A 16,193-nucleotide genomic window follows, 5' to 3' on the forward strand; every position below is an offset into this window, starting at 1 on the left:
AAAACACTAATGTGAAGGAACCAAGAATGACACTAAGTTGGACAGGACAGCTAAAAGCTGGATTCAGAACATGATCTTGAGGAAGGAAAGGGAATGAAACTAACATTATGGACTGTTTTTATGTCTGACACAACGAAAAAGCTCAACTTCTGGACTCTAGACCTGACTCTCCATGGACTGGACAGGACAACACAACACGGGACAAGGTGCTGAGTTTTTCTAAATCTCTTTTTCAAAAAAATATGTATCTATTTCCTATCTACCTCCCACAGCATTTCTCTGAAGATAAAATGAGAAAACATGTGTGTGTGCGTGTGTGAGCGAGAGAAAACACTTTGTAAACTCTAAATTCATATACAAAGGTAAGAATCTTAACTGTCCAAGCCAATAGTAAAAACAGCAGTATGAAAGAAATTCAATAGTCTTTTTCCAAGCACCAAGGAAATAGTATGACAAAAAACAACTTCTGTGTGACCGTGTCAATCACTAACCTTGATTCAGATTTCTGTGCCTAATAAAGCTGCTATAAACAAGAGGTAACCTTCAGGTATGACCTACAGAGAAAAACTGTTTATGCTTTGAACAGTGCCAAGAGGATTCTCGGCAGGCAGAGAGTGGAGAACCAGTCATCTGCATCTAGGGTGCAAACTGGAGCTCCTACCTGCAGCTCTGCTTCCAGGCCCAGCCGTCTGATAAAGGGATCAGTGACATGGTAGCGCCGCTCAAAGCTCAGGGCACCCCGCTCCTGCAGACAGAAACAAACTCATGGGTTCAACTGATTCAAATGTAACATGATTTACTACGTTCCTATTACATATACAGCAATGTGCTGGGCTAGAGCTAGAAAAAGAGAACAAGAAACTGGCCTGCGGGAGCTTACACTATACTTCAGCAGGGATTAGAGAATAGAAAAGAGTATGTAATTAAGCACTAAGTCCTAATTGTAAGGTTCAAAAAAAAAAACAAACCTGGAACAACAAATAGAATGTTTGCATATTTAGGTTAAAGAAGGTGGGCATCATCTTCAGGACACATATTCCGGGATATATACAAAGGAGAAAAATAACTTGCACAGTCCTCCAATTATGTGACTCTATGCCTCTAGGAATTAGTCCTGGCCCTTGAGGGCCACCCAGTCTAATGAAATCAAACCAAGAAAATGCCCCAACAAGTGAACAAAGCTGCAAAAGGATGCAGAGCAGAATACATGACACACAGACTAACGTGCACCAAGTACATGGCTCATGGGGAGGCATATGCTCGGTCCTTCTAGACGGCGACCACACCTGATGCTGCACGCCACTTAATTTTTTAAAGATTTTTGTCACCAAACCTTTACAAAGAACTTTCTCAGGGTCTTTTAGATTTTATCCTCAAGATTAGCCTGCAGGCAGACAGACATTATTATCGTTTAACAGTTGAAAACCGCAGCACAAGGAGGTGAAATGACTAAAGTCATACACGTAGTTAATTAGGGCAGTGAGATTATAAGCTCCTGACCCCAGCCTGGGGTTCTTATTTCAGAAGCACATCTTGTCTTGGTTGAATCTCCTCCATTACACCCCTGTGTTCCTTTGCTGAGGGCCTCCCTGACAAAGTCTGGGCTACATAGCTAAATGAGTGTGAATGCCCAGTCATCTATTCATCTCACAGTACTAGAGTGTCTTCCATGTACAAACCGCAGAGAAGAGGTGCAGGCTTTGGTACAGGAGACTCTCAAAGAAGAGAAGAGCGAGCTTAAGCTAAAGTGGGATTAGGACTCTCCCAGGTTCAGCTGAGCAGCCAGAGCAACATGAAGCTCTCCTTACATCTGCTGTACCCCTACCCTCAGAGATGTGCACACTCATGCTCCCCTCCCTCCCCAGACTCCATCAATCTCAGGAGCCCAGGTACACGTGCTTGGACAGAGGAATCCCCATGCATCCCACGTTCTTGGGAAAAAGAAGATCAGAGTCAAGAGACCTCGGCTCCAGTCCTGGGTCTGTCACTAAGTAAATTAGTTGTACGACTTCGGGCAAGTCAGAGACTCTAGTCCTCAGTTTATTCAGCTGTAAAAGAAACCTGTGGTGAAAAAAGGACCTCATGTTCTGGATCATGGGCTGGGTTGCTTACCTTTATCTGCCTGCGGATGAGGTCTCTAGTTATGTTGACTTTTGCCATCTTCTCTTAATAGGTTCAACAGAAGGACGCTATAGAAGGATCTTCAGGACCCTTGAGCATTCCAGCCAAGCCCAGGTCCACAAGACACACATTTAATTACCTGGGGGAAGAAAAATCATCAAACCTTGAGGGATGGGGAAAGGTGGCTTTGGAGCCCTGATTCCACCCCTAAAATACCCCACCAGCCCACCCAGTAAACTGGCTATTGCCTGTGATTTACGACATGGTGCGCTGGCCCTGCTCCATAGTGTTGAAGAACCTCTGGAGGGTCAAAGGGGCAGGGGAGAAACAGTGATTCACAGCCACAGGAAACACTGGAACAAACACTGAAGGAGTCGTGTGTGCTTCTCCAGAAAATGGGTGTGTGTGTGTGTGTGTGTGTGTGACTGAGTATGAAGGAAGATGGAAACACATCCTGAAAGGAAGAACAAGGCATACAGCGAGAAAGATGTCAAGTTTCACTTGCTCAGTATGCCACCAGTCTGTAACTTTTAATTATGCTTCAAAATCCTTGACCTTCAGCTTAGCTCTCCCCCAAACTAAATCAGTAACACAGACAGAACATTCAACTTTCTGATAGATTCACAGAGTCAAAGAGTGGAAAGGAAATGTAATGGTGACCATGTCCAACTTTAAGAAAACCTTCTTCAGTATCCTGATAGGTAGATTTTCATACTCAGAACCTCTTGAAGCAAACTATTTCTTTGTTATACAACTCTGACAGAGAAACTGTTTCTGATAATTTATCATTAAGAAAGCACAAAATATGAGAAATAAAAAAGTTCCAAACTGAAGCACACTCATCACAGAGTTTGGAAGAGCAAAATAAATAAATAAAGCCAACCAGGTTTCCAATGATAGAGGAACAGCTAAATAATGGATAGCCATATGATATAATGCAGCATTAGAAAGGCTACTTGTGAAAGAAAAATGCTTATATCAGATTGCCTGTATTTTCTTTTGCAATAAACACTATCATCACAGCTATGTTTAAAAAAGGAAATATAAAAAATAACAATTGCCATCTTTAGATAATAAATAGTATGACTGAATTTTTCCTTCTACTTTTTGATGTTTTCAATTTTTTTCTACATAACCACATTAATTTTACAATCAGAAAAGAAAAACAGCTAGAGAAAATAAACCCACAAAATTTTAAAATAAAGTTCTGCCTGTTGTTATGCCCACTTTTTGGTCCTGTTTCTACCTCTGGAGTCACACAGGAGATCCAGTCTTTCTTCTCCATCATGGCCCTATGACAATGCCTTGGGGACCCATCAGGCCTCTCTGCTAACCCTCCTGAGTCAGCAGGACCCCCTGAAGCCACTTCTGGATCTCCTGGCCCAGGCTTTCCTCCTGCTGGCCTCCTGAAGATCCCTTGTACACCCTCCTAAAACCAAACATTCCCCACCTGAGCTGTGAGCAGACTCCTTCCCTTCCTTTTGACATTTAACCACAAAAGGAGACTCCATTTACAAACACTATGTTATTGGAGATTGCTTTTTTCCCTTTAGTGCTAGGCACACAGTAGGACAAAAAAAAAACAAAACAAAACTTGCTGCCTGATTAGATGCTCTCATTCAGCTTGAATTCTTTGGGGCTTATGTCTCCATGATCTATTTTGGGATTACAAGCTCTTAAAAGGGCAAGAACCTTCCCGTAGAATGTGGAAGCCAACCAGCACTGCATCTCAGTAAGCATTACTAGGGATATATGGAAGTCATGGGCACTACCTAGGATCAAAAGACCTACAAGCACCAAGAACATCCAGGGATGCCATTGTAAGAACTACAATTCTGTGATGGCTTTTCCAGGGGCCCTTGGCTATCAAATTAAAATTATAAATTTGAACAAACTGACATCAATTAAGCACTGGCCTGCCATTGTGTTTATGACTCTGATTTGTGTTACAACAGTCAAAGCCAAAATATTAACAGTAATTGCCCCCACAAACACCATGAATATGAGATGGGGCTTATCACAATGGAAAACACCAAAGTCAGTGAGTATATCTGATATAAAGTAAGACCAGCCATGTGGCCTTGGTCAAGTCTCAATCTCTCTAAGTAGGCAGTCATTCCTGTGACTCACAGGCACAGGAAGCATTGCAACAAACAGTGACGGGGCCACGCACGCTTCACCAGAAGAAGGCTCACTTTTTCCTCCCAACACCCTTTTCCTTAGAAGGTTACTGGGAAGGTCAAAAAAAATAATGTAAGTATAAAGCCCTTTCCCTAATTTTATTTTGAAAGGAACATAAATACTTGTATCTGCTAAGAAATAGTAAGTTGCCAAATATTATGTACTTACTATGTGCCAAGAATTATGCTAAGTGCTTTATATTTATTCACCCATTCATTTATTCACTCAACAAGCAAGCACAAGAAGCTTCTACTATATGCCAGGCACTATTCCAGACCCAGGAGACACAGCAGTGAACAGGCAAATTCCTTATTCTCAGGGCGCCTATCTTCTAGCAAGAGGGGATCGATAACAAATAATAATACAGATAAAATAAGACCGTGTCCAGTAGTGAAAAGTGCTATGATGAAATAAAACAAGCTGATCAGAGAGTGACCGATGAGCTACTTTTAGACTTGAGGTTAAAAAAGATATAGTGCATTTTGGAGTTTGTCTGGCTGCTCAGCATGTGAACTTCCTTCCTGTATTTTGGGAATTTCCCATCTCATGAGTCTGGTGGGAAGTAGAGAGCCCTCTCACTATGAAGTGAGAATGGTGGAGACAAGATTCTCTTTCTGAGGCTCTCCTATACCTAGTGTGTGTGCATATGGCCCAGGCTATGTCAACAGACACATGAGCCCCAGACCTTAATTGAGATCTGTTGTCAAAGAATCAGAGGACCATGGAGAGTCCATGCTGGCAGGAAGGGGGCTACAGTTGCCATTAAGGCCGAGTCAGCTGGTGGTGTAAGCTATGTGAGTGGCAGCAGTGACCCCAGGGACTGGTTCTGTGAATAATTTTGGCTGTGGGTCCTGGCTGCTAACTAATTTCCCTTGTTCCAGCCCATTCTTCAAGTCTGGCTTTGTGGCCTTCCTTGATATTTTGTTGAGTTTCCTTAATATTCTTTTAGGAATCATCTAGAATTGGTTTCTGTTGCTGACAACTACAAATCCAGTCTGATACAGAGGAGTTCTCTGAGAAAATGACATTTAAGCTGAAATGTGAATGGCAAGAAGTCACAAAGATCTAGGGGGATACAATTCTGAGAAGGGAGACAACCAGTGCTAAGATCAGCTCAAAAGCTTGTATGGTAGTGCTGGTTTTATCTTCACTGTACACACGAGGAGACAGAGTCATAGGTATGAAACAATTCCCACAACGTCACATAGCTGATAAACTGGAGACACAGCAGGGACCCAAACCCAGAACTGTACGTACGCTCTTAACCACTATGTATACATAAATAAACTACTCCAGTATGCAATTTCCTAGAGTAATGATCACCACAAGAATCCCCAAGTGAAAGTCGCTCAGTCGTGCCTGACTCTTTGCAACCCCGTGGACTATGCAGTCCATGGAACTCTCCAGACCGGAATACTGGAGTAGGAAGTCTTTCCCTTCTCCAGGGGATCTTCCCAATCCAGGGATCAAACCCAGGTCTCCTGCATTGCAGGCAGATTCTCTACCAGCTGAGCCACAAGGGAAGCCCAAGAATACTGAAGTGGGTAGTTTATCCCTTCTCCAGGAGATCTTCGGAGAAGGCAATGGCAAGCCACTCCAGTACTCTTGCCTAGAAAATCCCATGGATGGAGGAGCCTGGTAGGCTGCAGTCCATGGGGTCGATATGAGTCGGACGCGACTGAGCAACTTCACTTTCACTTTTCACTTTCACACAATGGAGAAGGCAATGGCAACCCACTCCAGTGTTCTTGCCTGGAGAATCCCAGGGACAGCAGAGCCTGGTGGGCTGCCGTCTATGGTGTCGCACAGAGTCCAACACGACTGAAGCGACTTAGCAGCAGCAGCAGCAGCAGCCAGCGGATCCTCCCGGTCCAGGAATAGAACCAGGGTCTCCTGCATTGCAGGCAGATTCTTTACCAACTGAGCTATCAGGGAATCCCCAAAAGAGCCAAATAAATTGTCATTATTCATTCACTAATTTTCTTAAAACATAAGCTGAATTTTAACGAAGCACACAGCACTGTGCTAGTCATGAGGGAATAGTGAAGGTAAAAAGATACAGTACCTATGCTAAGATGCAAAGAATCAAAGGCAAGGGACTTTAGGGAATTCCCTGGTGGTCCAGCAGTTAGGACTCGGTGTTTTCACTGCCAAGGGCGTGCGTTCAGTCCCTGGTGGGGGAACTAAAATCCCACAAGCCACAAGCAACTCTAGCTAACATTGGTGTGTGGCTTGGAAATACTAAAAGGAATAAGAAGAGTAAAAGCAGAGAAACCAGGCAAGCAAAAATCACTGCTATTCAGGTAAATGGTAAAATGGAAACTGGGATTTAAAACAGTATCAGACTGGTAGGCAGAGGTTTAAGACCCAAAATGTCAAATTTAACACAACTACTGCTCAGGTGATATTTTGGTAAACAGTTCCATTCCCATCCTGAGAAGAAATGATAGCACACTGGCAGATAGCTCATTTTGTAGCACGGCCCACCCTCTCCTCTCTTAAGGGAACAGTGCCTCTTCACAAACTTTAAGAGGCAGACAAACCTCTTAGAAACACTTCTAAGTAGAGATCATTTAAAAGGCTCACCTCAGGAGAGAAATACACTCAAATGTACAGAGGGCATAACTAGTTTCATACTTCTCAAATACATAAATAATCAGAGCAGTAAATAAAAGTTATATGAATGTGAGATTCAATCATGGTCAAATTTTAAAAGCATTATTTTAAGGAAGGTTCAGAAATAGTCAATTCTACAGAGTAAAGAACTCATAGACATGAAATGATATAAATATTGAAATTGGCAAAAGGAGGTTACATGTGTGTGTGTGTGTGTGTGTGTGTGTGTGTGATTAAACACTAGAAAAGTGTTTAATTCAAGACAATTTCTATCTCTGGTGCAGTATGCGAATTACATAACATTCAGTTCTGTTGAGGGGTAAAAAGACCAAACTGACTTCAAGAATCCATAAAGTAACAAATTCAGTGTCTCCTTTGCCAGGGACTGTGACAGACTAAGAGCACACAATGCAGGCATAGTTACTGGAGCATCAAAGGCACCCAGGCCATAATCGGAGCTCCAAGGAGAGACTGAAGAAGGCGGACTTTACCTTAGTCAGATGATCAAAATGAATAGCTAGGACAGTAAATTCAGAAGGAACAACATGGAATAATAAATTAAATCTTATTTATACTCATTTATTCACACATCTAAACATATAACAGTAGAGCTAGGCAGACTCCTGGGAAATCACTAATGAAGAATGAAGAGTTTAACAGTTGACAAGCAACTTTTTTGGGGGCTGCACCACACGGCTTGTGGGAACTTAGCTTCCCAACCAGGGACTGAACTGAGGCCATCACAGTGAAAGGGCTGAGTCCTAACCACCAGGGAACTCCCAGACAACAAGAAACTTTTAATGTATCTTCTCCATCCTAAGGATAGCACAGTTAGTAAATAAACTCTGATTTTCACACTTAAAGCTCTCATAACATTGAGGGCTAATTTGCTAGCAGAATATGAAAGGTCAAGAAAACATTCTCCAGCTAGAATACAAAGGTTTAGGAATGGTATTTACTTGTAATTTAAGATACTACAGGCAAACTCCAGCTGATATTCAATGGAAAAGAAAAAGAAGGAAGCCAGTTTTTGTGAATCAGGAATATGAGAAATACAGAAACACCTAAGGCACAGAGGAAAACATATGACTTAATGTTATAAAGAAAACATGAGCTGCTATGTAGATGTTGCATCTTCCAAAGGGTATTCTGTTCCTGGAGCTCTAAAACACCTAGAACTTAACACCATCACTTCCACAGACTTCTAACTCAGGCTACTGGGAAACTTTCTTCAATGGGCCTATATCTGTTACAGTTAAAGGAAGCTAATTAAATTCAGTTTGGAGGACTTGAACTCATACTTCACAATGCAAGTGTTAGTCACTCAGTCGTGTCAGACTGTGCAACCCAATGGACTGTAGCCCACCAGGCTCCTCTGTCCATGGGATTCTCCAGGCAAGAATGCTGGAGTGGGCTACCATTTCCTTCTCCAGGGTCATAATGCAAAGGGTACCAGTAATATAACAGCTTAAGGTTAACAAACCCTAGAACAAAGTACACCTGGAGAAGATTACTCATCTGGAACCAAGGATTAAATGGCAATATGCAAACACGAGGAACCACCCATTTGAGGTGTGCCATAGTCCTTGTTTGGGCTCTGGTTAATGTAGCAGAAAGAGAAGCAGACTTAAAATACGTAGGCACCTGGGCCTGAATTTCAGCCTCTGGTTGGGCAAGTTACTTAATCTTTCTGAGTTTCAATTTGCTCACTTGTAAAAGAAGGATGCTAACCTCCTTCAATGGATCATTGTGAGGAATATATGAAGTATGTATAAAAGTGCAAAATATATACCCGGATCATAGTAGGGGCTTAATAGATTGTTAATTGAAGGCTTAGTTGGACACGACTCAAGTGACTTAGCAACAGCAGTAGTAGTGAAGTGAAAGTCGCTCAGCTGTGTCCGACTCTTTGCGACCCCATGGACATTCTTCAGGCTAGAATACTGGAGTGGGTAGCTGTTCCCTTCTCCAGGGGATCTTCCCAAGCCAGGGATCAAACCCAGGTCCCCCACATTGCAGGAAGATTCTTTACCAGCTGAGCCACAAGGGAAGCCCAAGAATACTGGAGTGGGTAGCCTACCCCTTCTCCAGAGGATCTTCCCCACCCAGGAATCGAACCAGGCTCTCCTGCATTGCAGGCAGATTCTTTACCAACTGAGCTATGAGGGAATATATGGTAGCCAAACCTAAATTCTAAGACCGGATAACTCCTGTTATCTATGCTCAGTGGCATGGTTACAACATTTCTTCCACATTTCCTTCCCTACCAGAGAGACAAAGCTGACACTGAGGATTCCATTGTGCGTGGTATGGTGGGGCATAGAGAACAGGATGTCTTTATCACCTCTGCTAGCTTTGAAATACAAGATCAGGAGGAAAAAAGTGACTTTGTTGAAAACAAAGAAATTCTATACAAAACTTGTGTAAGAATGCATATAGTAACATTATTCACAATAGCTATAAGACAGAAACAACCAAAATGTCCATCAACTGATGAATGGATAAACAAAATGTGGCTTATTCATACAACGGAATGTTATTTGGTCATAAAAAGGAATGAAGTATTGATTCACACTGTAACACGGATGAAAACTTGAAGACATTATGCTAAGGGAAAGAAGCCAGTCCCAAAATGCCACATATTGTGTGAATTCATTTATGTGAAATCTCAAGAATAGAAAAAGCTATAGAGACAGAAAGTACATTAGTGGTTGTCTAGGGTTGAGAGAGAAGATGGGGTGATTGGGGGTGGGCAGTGATAGCTAAAGGGTATGGTTTTCTTTTGGGGGGGGGTGACGAAAATGTTCCAGAATTAGATGGTTATACAATTGTGACTGTATCAAAAAGTGAAGAACTGCACACATTAAAAGCATGGGTTTTATGGTAAGTAAATTATATCTCAGCTATAAAGGAGGAAAAGTCCCCAAACCCTTTCTTCGGTTCTCTACCTGAAAATCACAATTTAAGAAAATTTAGTTCTCACCCTTTCCTTCATTTGTCTCCTAACTTGAATAGCAGCTATTTATGTGGCTTCTTTTCCTTAACAGACTAAAAACATCCTGAGGGCCAACTCTATCTATCTGATTCATCTACTGACCCCTCCTGGGTCTCCCAAGGAGTGATGTGGGCTTAGCAGGTACCAATATATTAAGACTTGCTGAATGAACAACAGCATGACTGCCTTGCATACAAACAGTGTTTTATACCTATCACAATGCTTCTGTTCATGCTTTTATTTGAACTTCACAATAACCTTGAGAAGAAGCTGGAAAGTTCCTATGACCCCCTTTTAACAAGGGGGAACTGAAGCCCACTGCTATGCGGTACTGAGGGAGAGGCACTGAACTGGGATTAGGGGCTTGTGCTCCAAGCCAAGACGCGCCTCTAACTGGCTGTGTGACTCTGAGTACGGCATTTCACTCCCTCAGCCTATTTACCCATCTGAAAAACAAGCCGTAGACTGAGATGCACTGCAAAATCCCTTCCAATACCATTATCCCAGGACACACCGCTAGGAAGCAGTAGAGTGGAGACTGAATCCACATCATCTGTATTCTCTTTCCTCTGGACTTGCTGCCTCCCACTACAGGGAAGTGCCCCCAGCTGAGTGACAGCTGACTGGCCTCCCTGTCAACATCCTGAATTATGCAAAATATATATGCAAGTTTCCTCTCTATTTGCAATGGTTTTCCTACTGGAGCAATCCTATGGGGGAAAAAATGCACTTCCAATGCATAAAGGTAATTTGAACTAAAATAATAAAATAAAGTTGGCCGCAGAGTCCAACAGACCTCAGGTTCAAATTCCAGTTCTGCCACCTACTTTCTCTGTGACAGTATTTATAAACCTCAGTTTCCTAATCTATAAAACAGGGATTATAAAGCCCACCTTCACAGAGTGATGAGGAATGGGAGGAAATGCCTGATACTGAGCCTAGCAAATAGTATTTATTGGACATTCTAAGCATTTTACAAGTACTGTCTGACAGACCCCTCCTCATAACAGCCCTGAGACAGGTACTACTATTATTCTCATTTTATTGATGAAGGACTGAGGCATGGAGAAGTTAACTTCCCAAAGTTACAGTAATTAAATGAAGAGTCAAACTAGATAGTTTATCTCCAGAACCCAGGCTGTTGACCACTAAAAAAGAATTCCTACTATCTTTATTTAGACCACATCCAAGCACTCTTTGCCAAAAGAAACTCTGTCTCTTATTTCTTAGGGTTAGGCTAAGGCATCAAAATCACCTTGACTTTGCTGGTCTCAAACACAAACTTAAAGCTTGCTTTCAGGGTCATGGACTAAGTTGGCACAAGAACATCTGAGAAAGGTGTGGATGGCAGGCCAAGCCCATCAGCCAAGCATCACTGGAAAAGTTCTTTGCCACTTTGAGGCTCCTGGCTTAAATGATTCCGTATGGGGTGGCATCACTGACTCGATGGACGTGAGTCTGAATGAACTCCGGGAGTTGGTGAGGGACAGGGAGGCCTAGCGTGCTGCGATTCATGGGGTCGCAAAGAGTCAGACACGACTGAGCGACTGATCTGATCTGATCTGATGGGGCTGACTGAAGCATTCTCTGGGAAAGGCCATCCTAAGAAATGCTCCACTCTGGGAGCTCTGGATGAAAACTCACCTTGATGTCTTCTCTGTCTGTAGAGTTCTCTATCGCCATCTGAGTTTTGTAAAAGATTTTCCTGTTCTCAGAACTTTGCTTTCCAGTGACCATACTAATTTATCTGCAGTGTCATAGGGCCACAATTATCTTAAGGTAGTGGAAGGGAACAGAAACAGAAATGGGAGAGTATTCTGATAACATTATCCTTTCTCATTGAATTCAAGAGCATCCGGTCTTGCATTTCACCTTTAACTTGGATCGCCCCAAATCCTGCCACAACTCAACGTACCTCTCATAGGGAAGCCCTTTAAGTTTCACCCTCTAATTTCACTCCTCGTAGAAAGGTCAAGGAAAACTAAGTCAATCAATTTGGAAATGTTTCCTTTTTGATTCAATTGCAGTTGTGTTACATCCAGATGTCCAGCTCAAGAGGGAACCGGAAAAGCCACTGGCACCCAAACACTCAGGCCTCAACGGATGAAGCTCCCTGACCAGAAACGCCTGACTCCCCTTCTGAGAAAGGCTCTCTAAAAGGTTCACGAATAAGCACAGTTTTATGCTTTCCGAAAATAAAATCTGGAGGTTATGAACAAGGACATAATTTTACCAAGGTCCTGATCCTAACACTGCCTCCAAAGAGCTTGTAGATAGCTACCTGGGCAAGAACAGATCCTCCTCTGCCCCCTTCCCCAAGAAAATGGGGTTAATACCTCCCCAGATGGCTACAGGGAGGATTAAGGGTTATTATTCTTTGCATCTGGCTCTGTCACAGCTCTAGCAGTTATGACCTTGTTCATTCTAAAAGAAGACATTAAATATGAAGATGCAGCAGTGATCCCTGAATCTGACTCTACAACAGGGTGAGAATTTCCATTCCACACAACCTCCAACACTGCCTCCTATGCCCCAACCTGTTGGCTGAATCCTCCTCTTATTCGGGCCTCAGGTTTTAAGGTATTAGTCACTAATGCCACAAAGCCCTTTGCGGAGTCAGCACCTACTACTAATAGCGCCAAGAATGAACCCCAGAACGACTCTCCGGGTTTCCGACAGGCCTGAATTCACCCTGAAGAAACCCAAGTCCCTTCACCCCCAAACCCAGGCCCTTGATGGGCAATAGATGAGATCTAATGAAAAGCAAATATTACATCAGTGATTCCTCACAAACCCACTGTAGAGTAGGTGGTCATTTCACAGATCAGAAAAGCATAGCTCAGAGAGAACATGTGATTTACTCCAGGACACACATCTAAGAAGGTGCACACGCAGGATCAAGTATCAGCCCTACTATTACTCCCTGTGTAACCTCCGGCATATCTGTCAACTTTCTGGATCCTCAGCTTCCTCATCTGTAGAGTGGGAATAGTGATAATACTTATCACCAGGACTAAATGAAATCTTGGAAGAAAAGTGTCCAGCAAGTACCAGACACAAAATGTTCAATACATATTAGCTTTTTATGGACCAAAACAATAGGAATTTCATATAATTTTCACATATTAACAGTTTACAAAAAAAAAAAAAACTTGTCCAATTAACTACATAAGTATGAACTCCTCTACCATATCTTTGATAAAAAGTGGCAAAGCCTCTGCTTGAATACTTCCAATGATGGCTAACTCACTCCTTCACAAGGCAGCCCATTTTGTTTTTAGAAAGCCAAATTCTCTCCTGTCACGCCAACATCTACCCTCTTGGGATTTTTATCCTCTGATCCTAATGCTGCATTCCAGAATCACACAGAGAAAAGTCCAGTTCCCTTTCCAAGGACAGTTCTTCAAGTATATGTCCCCCAGGCTCTTAGCTCTGGTCCCTTGTGCTCCTGATCAAGTGTCACGATTCCCGAGGAGACAGACCTGGGTCTGAATTCTGATCCTTTCACTTACTAGTTGTGTGGCCTTAAGCAAGTTATTTTACCTCTCTGAACCAGTATCTTCTTATGTATATTAGGAAAAATGATTTTCGCCTCACTGGGTAGTCATGAAGGTTAAATTAGATAAAGTAAAAACACTACTGAGCATAGAGTCTGACATATACCAGGCCCTCAATAAACGTCAGTCACTTTTTAGGATGTATTCCAATTAGCAAATATCCCTCACAGTATGAGCCAGAATTAAATGTAACACAAGGGACTGGTTTCTGATGGGAACTATCAAGGCTTGGGTTTTTGAAGAGCTTTCTTATTATACAGCTGAGAAGAAAGCACAGCCCAAGAGTTATATGGGTTTGGCAGCCCAAAGATGTGGTGGAGAATCTGAAAAGGTAACAATGAAAGAAGAAAGGAAACAGAATGGATCATTAAACCAGTCGCCCAAAAGAAAAGTTAAGTATCACCACACTACGTGTTGTCTATGACTCCCTCTCTGAGACCCAGGACTGCACATACAGGCTATATTCCTTAATTCAAAAAAGAGAGAAGAAAAATATTTAAAGAATAATTAAAGTCACAGTTCTGGATCATCCCAGCAGTTAGCCTCTCCAGAGCTACAGATGTTTAGCAGGGGGCTTCTTCAGTTGTAATCTGCCAGATTCTAAGCCCAGGTGTGTGAAAATATCCTTCACAGGATGTCTCGTGAGTTCTTGCCAGTTAGGAAAGCTGTTTGACTACTTTAAAACTCAAAACTGGCAAATCATCAATGAGATCATCACCACAAGCATTACACATATTCTCTTTCCTTCAGTGACCCCAAGGGAAGGAGTCCCAGGCACAAATATGAATTGCTGTTCAGTTATTCCTGAAAGTTGACCCAAAGCACTGCTTCTGCAAACAGGGATGTGACTTGAACACAAGTGCCCCCAAACAGATTAAAAGAGGGAAGGATCGCTGGACTCCAGAACTGAAGCAGTGTGATGACAAAGTATGGCAGAAAAGGTTGTTTCCAACCTACCAATGAAACACAACAGCTTGCAAGGAAGAAATTCATTGTCAGTCTTTAGACTTGGCCCAAGGAAGCCCTTCTAGTTACTCCTTGGCATGTGATAGAGGATCTAGTTATTACTATACTCAACAGCCAACAACCTCTTTAAAAACAGAAAAATTACAAAGAAGAAACCAGAATTCAAACCAAAATAGCCTTAAGTAGTTCCTTCAACTTAGGAACAAAGACTAGCCACTCAAGAAGGACTGCAAGATACAGAAAAGTTTAGTGAGGCCACTGGGCATACCTGTGCCCTAGGTGGGGATTTCATAATGCCTTTGAGTCAGGAGGTGACCTCAGAATAGTCTTCTCAAAACTGTTTCAGGCTTTATTAAAAGTGGTGACTTAACTGCCACTTTGCCCTGATCACCTACCCATCTTTAGAAAGAATGGGGAAGCTACAGCCACCCCACCAGGCTTTTAAACTCACTAACTTGGGAAGAAAACTTTAAGTTGCTCTACCAGTTAAAGAAAGTCATAGAAAAAAAGGCCTTTGGGCGAAATAATCAAATTAGGTTGTTAGACATGAGTCGTAAGTCCCCGATATCTCTTTTCTGGAGACCCCGGTAGCACACCTGCAGAGGAGAGACAGAGGGCACTGGGCAAATTCAACCTGGCTGGCAAGGGGGCGTCTCTGCAGCTTTCAGCAACGAGAATTGGAACCTGCTGGGTCGCAGTCTCTCTCCTACTCCACACTTCCTATTTGCCCTTTGAAGTGGGTACTGAATAGCCAGTTCCCAAGTAAAGGCCCTTTTGTACGGGCGCTACAGTCGCCTGGTGGAAACACCTCGGCAGAGTTCAGTTTGGTGCCAGGATGGGCCACTGAAAGCATCTGCGGCTGCCAGAAGCCTGGACTGGACACGGGGACGGACAGAGAGAGAGAGAGAGAAACTAAGAGAGAGCAGGAGGTCAGGTCAACGTTGCCCTCTCGGCACTTCCACCTGCCCCCTTCTTCCTGAGACCCGGGCCATATCAGATGTCAAACAAAAACTCCGCAAAAAAGTCCCGTGATGGGACGACTTCCACCTCTCCCTCTGCTGAGGCTCCCCGAACTCCCAGAGCCTTCCCCACCACTTCCCAGCCAGCCCTCCGTCCCCACCTCGACCCCGGCCCACTCTGCCCTCCGCCCCGGCGAGGCCTGCCCCTTCTTGGGACACCCCGGGCCCCCCTCCCCGAGGCGGACGGGCTCAGGCCCCCGGGCCGGCAGGGCTGGGGCCGGCCCAGAGCAGAGGCGGCCCGTGCGCCCAAGGCTGCCGGAGCCGGTCCTCGCCTGGGCGCCCGCGAAGAGCAGGGGGCGGCGGCTACCCGTACCTGTCAGGCCTCTTCCTAGGACCGGTGGCGGCGCAACTTCAGGAGCCCATGTCCGTCCGGGGGGCCCGGCCCCTCTCCCCGGAGGGGGGGCGCGGATCCCGGGGAGGGGGCTGGGGGGCCCGGGCTGCTCTAGCCCCTTCCCATGCTCCCCGCCCGGCGCCTGGCCGGGGCCGGACAGCGCCTCCGCCCGCCCCTGCGCACCGCCTCACACCCGCGCTCACACACACACTCACACTCCCTCGCGCGCTCTCACACACGCACTCCCCTCCCTCCTCCTGCTCTGTTTATCTCCTCCAGCTGTCTGGGGACCCAGGAGAAGCCCAGCACCGCGCCTGCGCCACGCAGTCTCCGCCCCCGCCCCGCGCCTCACAGCCAGCGGCTACGCTACGGAGACAGCGCCCGGCAGTTTCCAGAATGGCGATCAG

General features: G+C 44.2%; 1 protein-coding gene across 2 annotated transcripts in view; it reads right to left on the reverse strand.

Annotated features, from left to right (window-relative positions):
* The window catches only part of WDTC1 (WD and tetratricopeptide repeats 1), a 63,644-nt gene extending 47,451 nt beyond the window's left edge, over positions 1-16,193 (reverse strand). The window contains exons 1-3 of one of the 2 annotated variants that reach the window (XM_055574007.1): positions 15,769-16,193; positions 2,113-2,260; positions 662-745 (exon numbers count right to left, since the gene is read on the reverse strand). In XM_055574007.1, coding sequence (XP_055429982.1) covers positions 662-745; positions 2,113-2,160 — 132 coding nt within the window. In that variant the 5' untranslated portion in view covers positions 2,161-2,260; positions 15,769-16,193. The remainder of the gene's footprint in view (positions 1-661; positions 746-2,112; positions 2,261-15,768) is intronic. The other variant, XM_055574006.1, reaches the window with a different exon arrangement.

Source organism: Bubalus kerabau, chromosome 3 (assembly GCF_029407905.1).
Source record: "Bubalus kerabau isolate K-KA32 ecotype Philippines breed swamp buffalo chromosome 3, PCC_UOA_SB_1v2, whole genome shotgun sequence".
Lineage (NCBI taxonomy): Eukaryota > Metazoa > Chordata > Mammalia > Artiodactyla > Bovidae > Bubalus > Bubalus kerabau.